An 11831-nucleotide genomic window follows, 5' to 3' on the forward strand; every position below is an offset into this window, starting at 1 on the left:
CTGGAAGTATAAATCTATGATAAATGAGGGAGAAAAGGGAAGAAAGGAAAAGGGCCACAATGAGGCTCGAAGATGACAGTGATGGCAATTGACGACCACCACGCTAAGGCTCAAGGATAACATCAATGCCGTGGGCTTAGATGGAAGCTATTTGGGTCCCACCACCTATTACGAGCTTATTCGGGATACAAGATTTTAAAATCATAGAAATAAGATAAGTAGAGAATTTAGATGTCATGCATGCTTCAAATCTTAAGCATTTTTCCTGAGGGTTCCGCTTCTTTGGAAAGCTGGAGGGAAGTCAGCACCCTCAAAAGTACTGAACCTCTATTCCTGCGCCTGTTCCTGGACATAGCAACATCGCAATGCCAAAAAAATGTAGCAAGTTGCCAGCACCCTCAAAAGTACCGAACCTCTATTCCTGCGCCTGTTCCTGGATGTAGCAACATCGCAATGCCAAAAAAATGTAGCGAGTTGCCAGATTTGATTTTACTTCCAGCTGCATGGACGCCTGTAGACAGCTGCTCGCTCCGTTCCATAATTCTTGTCGAAATATTAAATGTATCTAGACATTTTTTAGTAATAGATACATCCATTTTTAGGCAAGTTTAAGATAAGAATCATGAAACGGAGGAAGTAGTACACAGTTACTTGGGGCCTAATTTGGAAGAGGGCTATTTTATTTGTACCATTTTGGTGTTTAGTTCGAATTTGACTTGCATACCAAAATTTCACCAAGAAATACTATTCTTTCAAACAACACCTTCGTGGAGAAAACTCACTGGCTGAGTCACGCGACATATCAAGAACACCGAAAGGGAACAACAATGCAAGTCAACATAATTCATCATTAAAAACAGCATCCACCTTTGATGCTGTACATCATCATCATGCGTATCATTCTTAACATAACCCCCCAAAAGCCATCTGGCGATACATAACAGCAAAACAGACCAGCAACTTCAACACGTCAAAATAATCTCATATTCCATTTACCCGGGAGCATGCAACTAGAACGTGCGACGTCACTTTGCACTCCGGTAACTTCTGTTGTGGTGACCACGAAAGCGGCCGCCCAGACACAGGGGTTTCTCATAATCAACTAACTAAAAATTCGCCTTTATTTAGCAAACTGGGTAGTCTAACTCTTATCTCTTTGTAGATACATGGCACCTCTAACTTGTAAACAGCGATCAGAACCAGACCTCTTTTTTCTCCATACATATGTACATCCATCACTGATGAATTGTTGAAGTTGTGTATATAGCCAACAGGGGTCTTGGAAAATAGTTGACCACTGTCACGAGGTATTGATGCCAACCTAATGTCCATCCATCACTCCAGAAATACCAACCCTGGGTCCAAATCAAATTTCACCCAAAGTGATCGAGAGCTACCTATTGGTGGGTTACGTTACTTCACTATTGCTGTGATTCTGTGAAGCAAATCAAGCAGCTCCCTTTTCAGCTAGAGCCAAGACTTGCATTGACATATCCGGGATTGCACTTCATGGAACCATTTCATCAACGGTTTCATTCACGAACTTCAGAATGAGCTGCAAAATCCAGAAACTTCTCCAAAACTTGATCTGTTTTGATAAGTTACCTGCAAGATATGTTGACAAATCAGTACAGCACACATGAGTGCTCCCTTGTGGAAAAACAAAAGCCGCTTCAGAAAACACAGAAATGCACTGCAAAAAGAAAATAACAAATTTTGTGCAAAGATATACCAGCTGTGTTGTACAATATACAAATAAATGTAAATAAAGTTGCAACATTAGTCATTCATCCCTCCTTTTTTGTATAGCACACAAGTGGCCATATTTTTGCACAAATATTTCCTAGCAGAAGACTTATGCACAATGTACATCTACTAGCACAACATTCCTGCGTTGCTAAAGACTAAAAATACACCACATGCTTAAATTATACTCCCTCCATTCCTAAATTCTTGTCATTGTTTAGTTCAAATTTGTACTAAAACAACGACAAGAATTTAGGGACAGAGGGAGTATTGTACTATCACCTATTGTATCAGATCAAATAATCAATATTCATTATCATCTTGGATGGTTTGTGCCAGATCAACAGGTGGGCCAGTCTGAAGGTTATGGTCTGCCTAGAGATAAAAATAATACTTTTTTTTCAAAGTTCATTCTCATATTAGGTGCAGGTTCATATTAATTTTTGTGAGACGTTTCTATGATACTTGTGATGTGTCAGATAAAAATCTGGGCTGAAGACAAAAGATGCACTTCAGATGGTGTTGGAAAGTGAAAACATGAGGATCACATGTACACATAATTATACGAGCAATAATTTGAATATAGGTTGAATAAAATATGGTAATAAAGCATACCATCAATGGACAAGTTATGATCCCGAACTTGACTTTTGAACCCATACTTGTCTCTGCACACACAGCATTTTTTTTATGGAATTAGACTTTTGAAGGAATAATGCTAAACAAAATTCATGCCCCTTGCAATCAACCAAAGCAAGTAGGAAGTTATGAAGTAATCGCACCTCCTGAGCCCCATAGCTGGCAGAGCCCCTCTTTGAAGGCTTTCCGTCAGCTGTAACAGCAGATACTTCCATCTCCTTCGAACCACGCGGGGGACCACGGCGGTTAGCATGCCTATTTCCTGAATTAATATTTACACCATGAATTATAGACTATGGTAATTGATGTTTTGAACAGCGTGTTTGCGAATCACTAAATGTAACCAGATAAAAACAAACCATTTTCTATAGGGCCGGTGCGAGTACCAGGACCCCTTGTTTCTATTTTCCTCTCTCCATGGCCTGCATCATTAAGACACACAGTTAATACAATAAGTTGAGCACTATAATAATAACAATGTCAATTAAGTGAGACTCAGTACCATCTGCTTGCGGCTGAGAGAAACTGTCCCCTGAATGTGACTGCATTAGCGGGAAGTCGAACGATGAGGCCTGTGTACCACCTCCTGGTGCAGACTTGTCATAACGACGAGGGGCCCATACACCACGGTCAGGCCTATCTCTATTTCTGGCATGTCTTTCAATCTTCTCGCTAATGGGTCCAGAACCATGCAGATGATTATGCTTGTCATCATAATGGCTTTTCTCAGCATTTTCAACCGTCTGATCTTTCACAATGGAACGCGAGTTTGGAAACCGTGGTGGTCGCTTATCCTTCTCAGCATTAATTATGTGACCTTCCTGCTCATGTTGAGATGCAACAGCGTGGCGTCCTTCCTTGTTGGAAAGTATAGTCTTAATAATTCTACCACTAGCCTCAAGTCGCTGGTCTTGTCTAGAACCTGATGGGAGTGTATTTCTGGAAGAGGCCACAGGCTGGTGCTGAGTTGAGCTATCAGATACCTATGACAAAAGCAAATAAAATGAAGCAATCCATACCAACAAAATGGTAAAAGCAAATAAATGTATGCTTACAGTGGAATCAGTCCTGGCTCTTCCTTTCAAAAGGACAATTTTGTCTTTTTTACTATCAACCTGAGCAGATCCAGATGGTCTGCTACTTGTAGCATCTACGAGATAAAACAAGACCGAACACCAACATTAACATCAAAGAAGACTAGCATTTATATCCCATCAAAAGGATGGGAAGTGGCGAAGCTCAAAACATAAAGTTAAGATTAATAGGACAAAAAAATAATTAGACGGTTGCCCTTCTTAGAAGAAAACTAGCACAACACGCGTCCGTTGCTACGGACTAAACAAAAAAAAGTACTCCCTCCGACATCAATTTAGGATCGGAGGTAGTACATACTTAAAGAGAATCTTGTACCATCATACGCTATCCCAGATCAAATAATCTGTACCCACACACAACTGGATTTGTGTGTGTAGTCAAATGGTGGTACAGTTTGAAGGTGGCAGACTGCCGCCACCAATTGAGATTTTTATAGGAGTGAAGAACAAAGCACCATACATAGAAGAAATAAATGAAAATAAGAAATAGAATCCTTTTCCCAAATATGAAAAAAAAATCATCATAGCAAGTAAACAAGCACCATTCTCATAGATGGACTGCAAGTGTAGCCATATTAGACCTCCACTTGGTCTACGGTCACATGTTAGTTACTGAACAGCAAAAGGCACAATCAATATTTGTTTGCATGGAAGGTGCTACTAGCATCACGGTGGCGTTTCAAAACTCAAAAGCATGCTTACTTTGCCATTTCTGAAAAGTGAAAGCAATGACTACTAGTAGACCTGAAATGATGAGCTCTCGCATATAATTAGCTATATTCCACAGCACATACACCAACTCGGCCATCGCCCGGTTCTTACAAACTTAAATTGCATGCCATTTCCATGTCACCTATCCCGCTTGAGTTGATAAATGGGGAAAAGTGAAGTAACCGTAGTTCATCCGTTAGTTCATACAACATTTTAACAACACATAGTCAAGACCATACCAGAAAGACTACACTTAGTAATAAGACTAGAACATCCAAAATTCTGTTGAATATTGACAACAGTTATAACAACTAACAAGCTAATAATGGTTAGCAATTTCTTGATTCAGTACCACCTGATGTTCCAGCAATGATTTTCTCCCTTTGTGAATGATCCTCTCTTTTTGGCACTAAGATGTAAGTTGGCTTCTCCTTAGCGTCTCGCAAAACATACTGCTAGAAAACACAGAAAAGCAGCAAATTAATAACTTCAGGTCATACTTCAGAGCAAAGAATAATCAGAAGGTAAAATTGATGTTATGGGTGTTTGACAGGTAATTATTGCCAGTTATGGGACACCAAGATACCTCAAGAAAACAGGTACTGCATGTTACAAAACACAACAGCACAAATAATCCAAAACTCAGTGTGTGCTTCAATAAAATACAGCAGCATATACACACTTCATATGTTGAAACAAAAAGATGAAAATACCACAAAACATAATACAAAAGTGAAACAACATAACCCAAAAATGAATATAAAAGCATAAATTCGAGAAAACAGGCAAAACAGATATGGATGAAGCATGCTAAATTTTGTTTGAACAAAAAAAGTAACCATAAGCGCATAGTATAGAACATCTGAGGAATTATGATAAACCTGGTGATGAGTAAGTGATTTAACATAAAAATGAAACGTAAAAACATTGTATGTTCATTAAACTAAATCATAGAATAAACAGAGAACAGCATAACCTTTTCGAGAAGTCTGGTATGAATATAAAACAATAATATATAGTAGAGAAACTTTTTAGAAAGTTTGGTTCAAATATACTACTCCCTCCATTCCATAATATAAGGCGCCCACGCATTTCGAGGTCCAACTTTATCCATCAACTAGACTAACAAAATGTGAATTATGTGTTATAAAAATTATACCACTAGATTCATATCTGAAAGAAGTTTCCGACGGTATAATTTTTATAATACATAATTCACATTTTGTTGGTCTAGTTGGTGGTCAAAGCAAAATCTTGAAATGTGTGCGTGCCTTATATTATGGAACGGACTACTCCCTCCGATCCATAATAAGTGTCGGGGATTTAGTACACACTTATTATGGATCGGAAGGAGTATGTGCTAATCCACGATTGGAAGTCAGAACAGAGTGGTCGATACATGTTACTATTCAAGAGCAAAATATGAATGATCTATGTTACCACATATCCCTATAGGCACAAAGTGGGTCAGTCAAGTATGATCAGGCTTGCTCAAAGTACCATTTTCAGCCAATTTTTGTGAAAACAGAAATTTTCCTGAAGTTTTCAACCAAGCACATTACCGTTGAAGTGGAGGCCCTGCGTCTCTCGGAAGCTCTTTTAGGACTAGAAGTGCTAGTTACAACACCTACAACTTTTCTGCCTAGTCTACTGTTAGCAGACCTCTGCAATGTGTAGAAATGTTAGTTACTTAGCAACTGACAGTTGATAAACTTCAATGGAACTCAAGACTATAGTCCAGATTATAATCTATTAAACTAATGTACCTGAGCCATATTCTTGGCTGCCCTTTGCTGACGAATATAAGCCATAAGAGGTGTCACAACAGGTGGCTCCTTTCCAGCAGCTGCAATAGTAAAGAGAGCAATGACGGCTCCTTGTTTGGTATCTTTGAATAGATATATGAGTTAAGCAAGAACATTTTCCTAGAAATAAAAGTAACGAGATGTTCTACCTGCTCTTTCAGCTTCTTTCCTTTCAAGCTGAATCTCGGCACTTGGCAAATGCTCAGTGGGTTTTGAAATAAGCTCAAGGAACTCCAAGTATTCCAGATCTAATTATCATTTAACAACAAATACTCACTACGTTTAGCAAGATAAATGGAATTAAGGTATGTATTGGATAAATTTTTTAGATAAATGCTTGTATGGGACCTTTTGTAATAGTCCCTTGACGAGCATCTTTCTTGATAGTTGACTTCGGAACCTGTTGCGATGGTGCATATTCGACAAGAGCTTTAAATTGAGCACCTGGCAGAGAACCATGCATGACATGCATGAGATACAATTTGAAACATGTATAGATGCATAGCCAAAACACTACTCCGCAAACATATATTCTAGTGTTAGAAGAAAAAAGAACTTAGCAAATTGATTAAGTTACTGATTTCAGTTCCAACTTCCAACAAGGGCATGGATAAAAATACTACCACACCAACACTCACATAAGTTGTGCTTTCTTGCAGTAAACCTAGGTACCTAACAAAACAAGTCTGGACCAACAAGCACAGAAAGCTTAGCCACACACAGGAAGGCCATTAAGTAGAAAACTGCTGGCTAATTTCATTATCTGGAGAAATTCAGTTTAAAAATGTAAATTCAAATGGCACAAATCAAGATTAGAACAGTGTACTCTTGTAAATTCAAACCAGTGCCTTCATATGGGAACTTTGCTAGTCTCAGCCTAGATCGTACTGGATTATTTCTTCATTCCTCACTAGTTAAAAAGGGATAACATAATCCTAGATATCAACAGGCGGAATAATCATTGGTCATCTGAGAAACTGGATAAAAGGAGCATACTGGGTAAAGAAATGAAAACCTTACCCTTTTCGTTGACAAATATATGCCCATTGAAGAACTCAGCAAACTCAACAACATCTTCTGAACTCTTTAAGTTAAGGTAGAGACGAGAATATCTATGATTCTTTTGGCTGAACAGAAAAATTATGTCAGCCAATTAGAAAAATGATGTTGACAAAACAAGAATGTTCTATCCTTTAGCTTCCATTGCTATGTGCTACGGAGTATGTATGTATTAATAAGGACTATAGTTTGAGTAAATGAATTTCACGGACATCCAAATTAAATAAACAAAGTGCTAATCAAGTCGACAGCTACAATTAAGTTAAAACTAGCAAGTAGAAAGGCCGAGGCAGTTATAAAATTTAACTGTTTCTGTTTCTTCTAGGGAACTTATTCCATAACAAGAACATCTGCTCCTGTATTCAACATAAGAGAAACGGAAATTGAACATTTTACTAACTGATAAATTAGGCCTTTTTTATTAACTACCATAAGAACCTCAGCAAGGGTCCATGACAAACTAAAGAGATGCAATTGACAAGAAAACCTGCACAGTTGCATAACTAGTAAGGCACCAATAATTTAAGTTACTTCAGGCAAAATGATCTGCTCCCTCCGACCCATATTACTTGTCGTTGATTTTCGGAGGGAGTATTAATTTTAAAGCATTAACTAAATTATATATTTGTGGAACTACAGTTTTAACACCAGGCAAGGCTATTCTGGTTCCAAGTAAAGACTGCTGGGGACTGCAAGTGGCACAAAATTGTAAAGGTCCCCACGATCACGGAGAACTATAGGTCTACAACTCTGTAGGAATAACATACTGCACCAGACAATGGCAACAGTTTAAGCTGTACATCTCAACTACACAAATGAACATGCTAATTGCTGATATATCAAAATTACATCACTAAGCCGGCAAACGAATCTACGGAAAATTTGGCCACCCATAACTCCTAGGTTAAAAACAGACACTCCCAATCCATATCTAACGAGCGCCGAACAACACAGACGCACCAACGCAAGCATAGGGACTCATGGAGCGAGGGAGAGAAAACGCTGACCTGGCATTACCGGGGCGGAAGCATGCCCAGTCGTACCTCCCGGCGAAGCGCGCGTCGACCTGGTCCACGACGGCCTGCTGTCCAATCGCCGGCGGCAGCCGCCGGAGCACCACCTTCGTGCGGGGCGGCGGGTCCTTCATGTGCTCGCGCGTCGAGCTGGTCAAACCTCTCGGGTCGAAAATCCCCCGCGGACTGAGACCCCACCACCACACCTCACCGGCGCAAACCCTAGGGCCGCGTCACATCGAGGCGGGGCGGGCGGGCGGGCGGGGGATCTGGAGAAGGGTTAGGGTTTGGAGCAGGTCGGTGAAGGAGGAGGTCTCTCGCTTCCGTCTGCTGCTTCCCCGTCTGGCGAAGTCGCGTGCGACTCTTTTCGGTCTCGGGTTGGGGTTTGGGTTTGGGAAATGAGAAATTGGAAACTGTCGGAGATTAGGGGAGGCGGAAGAACAGGAGGACGAGGGGGACGAAACGAAAAGGCGAGACCGGTGAAAAAAAAAGGGAAAGTGATAAAAGGAAACGAGGAAGATATAAATCCGAGGACTCGTGTTTTTCTCTTCTTCTTCTTTTTTCAGGAAGAGATCTGATCAAGCGCATGCGTTGTGTTTGAAATTGGAAACTAATCAAGTCCTGACGAATTCCGACCAAGTGAGTTGTCGTCGCCGCCGTGGATCCGCCAGCCGGCAAGGCCTAATTTGATATCTCCCACCATCGGCGTCGCCTCGCCACCCCGCTCTGCTCCTACCCCTACCACCGCCGCCTGCCGCCTCCTAAGCCATCCCTCTAAGCCCAGGAAGCCCTTCATCTTCGGGCACGGGCCACCCCCTCCCCCTTTACCCTAAGTGGGTCAGTCGGGCTTATCTCGGCGGATTCTTGTCGCCTCCTCGCCCACCGCTTCGGGTCGATCTCCGCCTCGCCCTCGCTGCCGCCGGCTCGTGACGTCTTTTTTGGTGTCGGCCGCGCTCATCGCCTCGATCGAGAGAGACGAGGGATTGACTGGAAGGAAGAGATAAGAGAGAGATAAGGCAGTTAAGAGTTAATTTTGGGTGGAGCCACCAGGATTTTTGGCAACAATTTCGTCCGCACGGAATGGTATGGGTGGGTAGGTACTAAAGAGTTCTTCCGGAGATAAGCACATGTGTTGTGTTTGTTGATACTTGTGATCAATAGTTAAAAGATGACTCTTTCCTAAGAGACATCTTTGTAATTAGACGTTCATGCGAATATCTCTCCCCAAGAGGCATCCCATACATTGGAAGATACTATACACTAGGGTTTGTGGCGCGCCTTCCTGAAATGAAATTTGATATTTGCCCATTCGGCCAACTTAAGTTTTAGTTGGGTAGTGTTTGATCATTCAGACAAGTTTCCGTTAGGTATTTGTTGAATGCTTAGAAGAGAGCTTCATTATAACCTGACTTTTGTCCATGTACATGAAAATAGGGGTGGGCATTCAGTCATAACCGGAAGTTCAGTCTTGTAATTCGGTCTTTTTTTAATTCAGTATTTAAAATAAGAAACCCGAACTTTGTTGAGGAACTTTGCTACCCGAAATTTCGGTTACCAGAAGTTTCGTCTTTACTTCGTTCATGAATGAAATTCACAAAGATGGGTGATAGTTTCGAAACAAAATGTTAATCGGTACAAAATTTGGCAACGTTTCGCTTACATTTGTGACCGAATTTTCATATCAACGTCAGCACCGAGGATTAGGAAAATGAAACCGTCGATTGCCTCTGTTGTGCGGTGATTTTCGCGTATGGAGTGGTTTGGCGCCTAGATTGGGTCGGGAGAATGTGTTGGTTTTTAAGAAGTTCAGTCATATTCGGTCTTTCGGTCTTTCTGAATTGATACCCGGATTATTACAATCAAATTCGTTCTATAAATTTTCTACCCAGATATCTAATCGGTCTTTTCAATTTCTCTCTTGGTCTATTCGGTTAGGGTTTCGGTCTTCTATTTTTATGCCCACCCCTACATGAAAAGGCCGATTGGCACAATGCAGTGTCTTCTTTAATATCTCTTCAGTACTATTTATAATGGCACAACTTATTCTTTTCAACAGTCACCACACTAAACGTACACGGACTGCTAACAACCTCTCACAACCAGTCTCACAAAACACGATATATTTCCTAATCGCGTGTCGCTAGCAGTTAGCGATCCAAGACTAACCAGTCTGCCTGGCAGAGGATAACGATACCGACACCATCTCAAAATCCTAGTATTAATACCATAGTATTTCTAAAACTGTACAATATTTTTTCCTGTATAGAAAAAAGACCCTCCAACCTCTTTATGAAGTATTTCTAATGGAGAAGGGAGAAAGCCGACCCCTCTACCCTCAGCTCGCAAGTTGCAACAACTCTGCTCTTCCTCAAGCCGCTGCCGTCTATCGCCTCCTTGGACGACATGGAAAAAGGGAAACGGGCCTAAGGAGATAAAAAGGTGAGCATAGTCCTTTTTGACCCCTCTCTCTCTCTCTCTCTCTCTCTCAAAGAAGTGGTCTGGTGACTATGGGCGGTGGGCAGGCCGCTCGGATTGGAGGCGGTGGGCTGGAGGTGCCGACCTGTGGCAGCCGGCCTGGAGGCGACGTACGTACTTCTGTCCAGTAAGGTCTTGTTTGGTATAAGAGTTTTTAAGGCGTTCCACTTCAAAACGAAAAACACTAAAACCTCCAAATGTTTATTTGGTGAAAGGGTTTAGAGGGGATTATCCCTAATTCCCCCCCACAAAACATTCTATTTTGTACCAAATTAAAGGAAGTGTCTATTTCTCAGTCGCCTAAGAAATGGTTATTTCTCAGTCGACAATCGTAGCCATCCAATGAAGATTTTCTTATCCATTGGAACTACATCAATCTTACACGAATCTCAAGAATCAAAAGGTTGTTATCATCGACTAAGAAAAAGTTATTTCTCAGTCGCCTATGAAATTGCAAAACCGCAAATTAAAACACTTCTCGTACTAGTGTTTCTCTAAAAAACACTAGTGTCACTCAAAACCATCAGATACCAAAACATTAGTGACTAAAAAAATACACTAACACCAAACAAGGCTTAAGGATGGAATTATGAATACACTGACAATTGCTTGAACCTCTCTCGCATGTGTGGCTTCGATGATGGCCAATTCATCATGTTCTGTTTGTTTACGCTTCAAAAAATTCCGCCATATTGTTGACAATTTTCGTGCATAGTTTCTTATGTTGTTTATCTTAAATAATAAGCTAGTCAGTAACTAGAAACACGAGCCACATACATTCTATGACATGATTTACAAGTAGGGTTTTTTTTATTTCCGTGCCCATGGTTCCTTAGCCGTGCTAATATATACTAGAGGCTCAAAATAGTGCTCGCTTCTACACTTGTTTGTTTTGGGATTCCTCGAAAATGCCCTCACAGAGTACCTGCTAACGGTCAAGTCCCTTTGACCGTTTGGTCCCGATGGGTGGGCCGCAAGCAGCCCTGACTGGTGGGGCCGGGGCCGCATTTCTGGCATGTGGGGCTACGAGGATGCAGTGCAGGCGGGCAGGGCTTAACGGGTCTGGTTACCTTACATGCGGGCCAACGCGTACCTGACAGGTGGGGGAGGGGGTCGACTTAACTTACATGTGGGGCGACGCAAAGAATGACAGGTGGGTCCGTCGCCTATGTCTCTCATCCCCCCCACCCCACCCCAAATGAGGACCTATTTAGGGTTCGCGCCAAATACGCCGCCGCCAAATAAGCCTCCGTGGGCTCGCCGGCGTGACTGACAAAGGGAAGCACCGC

General features: G+C 41.5%; 1 protein-coding gene across 2 annotated transcripts; it reads right to left on the reverse strand.

Moving 5' to 3' along the window:
• Positions 1-820: 820 nt before the first annotated feature.
• Positions 821-8545, reverse strand: LOC100844832 (regulator of nonsense transcripts UPF3). 2 transcript variants are annotated; one of them, XM_010241636.3, is made up of 13 exons: positions 8062-8545; positions 7016-7122; positions 6344-6439; positions 6145-6243; positions 5957-6036; positions 5753-5854; positions 4546-4645; positions 3441-3535; positions 2888-3368; positions 2745-2807; positions 2529-2647; positions 2362-2414; positions 821-1605 (listed from the first exon to the last, which is right to left on the reverse strand). In XM_010241636.3, the coding sequence occupies exons 1-12, from the start codon at positions 8199-8201 to the stop codon at positions 2376-2378; spliced, it is 1521 nt and encodes a 506-aa protein (XP_010239938.1). In that variant the 5' UTR covers positions 8202-8545; the 3' UTR covers positions 821-1605; positions 2362-2375. The 2 variants fall into 2 exon arrangements, with proteins under 2 accessions (XP_010239938.1, XP_010239939.1); XM_010241637.3 differs by having other exon boundaries at positions 4546-4642; positions 8062-8544.
• Positions 8546-11831: the final 3286 nt, after the last annotated feature.

Source organism: Brachypodium distachyon, chromosome 5, assembly GCF_000005505.3.
Source record: "Brachypodium distachyon strain Bd21 chromosome 5, Brachypodium_distachyon_v3.0, whole genome shotgun sequence".
NCBI classification, from domain to species: Eukaryota; Viridiplantae; Streptophyta; class Magnoliopsida; order Poales; family Poaceae; genus Brachypodium; species Brachypodium distachyon.

Coding starts and splice junctions, on each gene's coding strand:
- LOC100844832 (XM_010241636.3), bottom strand. CDS start 8,201: ATGAAGGACCCGCCGCCCCGCACGAAGGTGGTGCTCCGGCGGCTGCCG. Junction 6,440..7,015: donor TATATTTGTCAACGAAAAGG/GTAAGGTTTTCA, acceptor GTTCTCTGCCAG/GTGCTCAATTTAAAGCTCTT. Junction 3,536..4,545: donor AATCATTGCTGGAACATCAG/GTGGTACTGAAT, acceptor TTTATCTCGTAG/ATGCTACAAGTAGCAGACCA.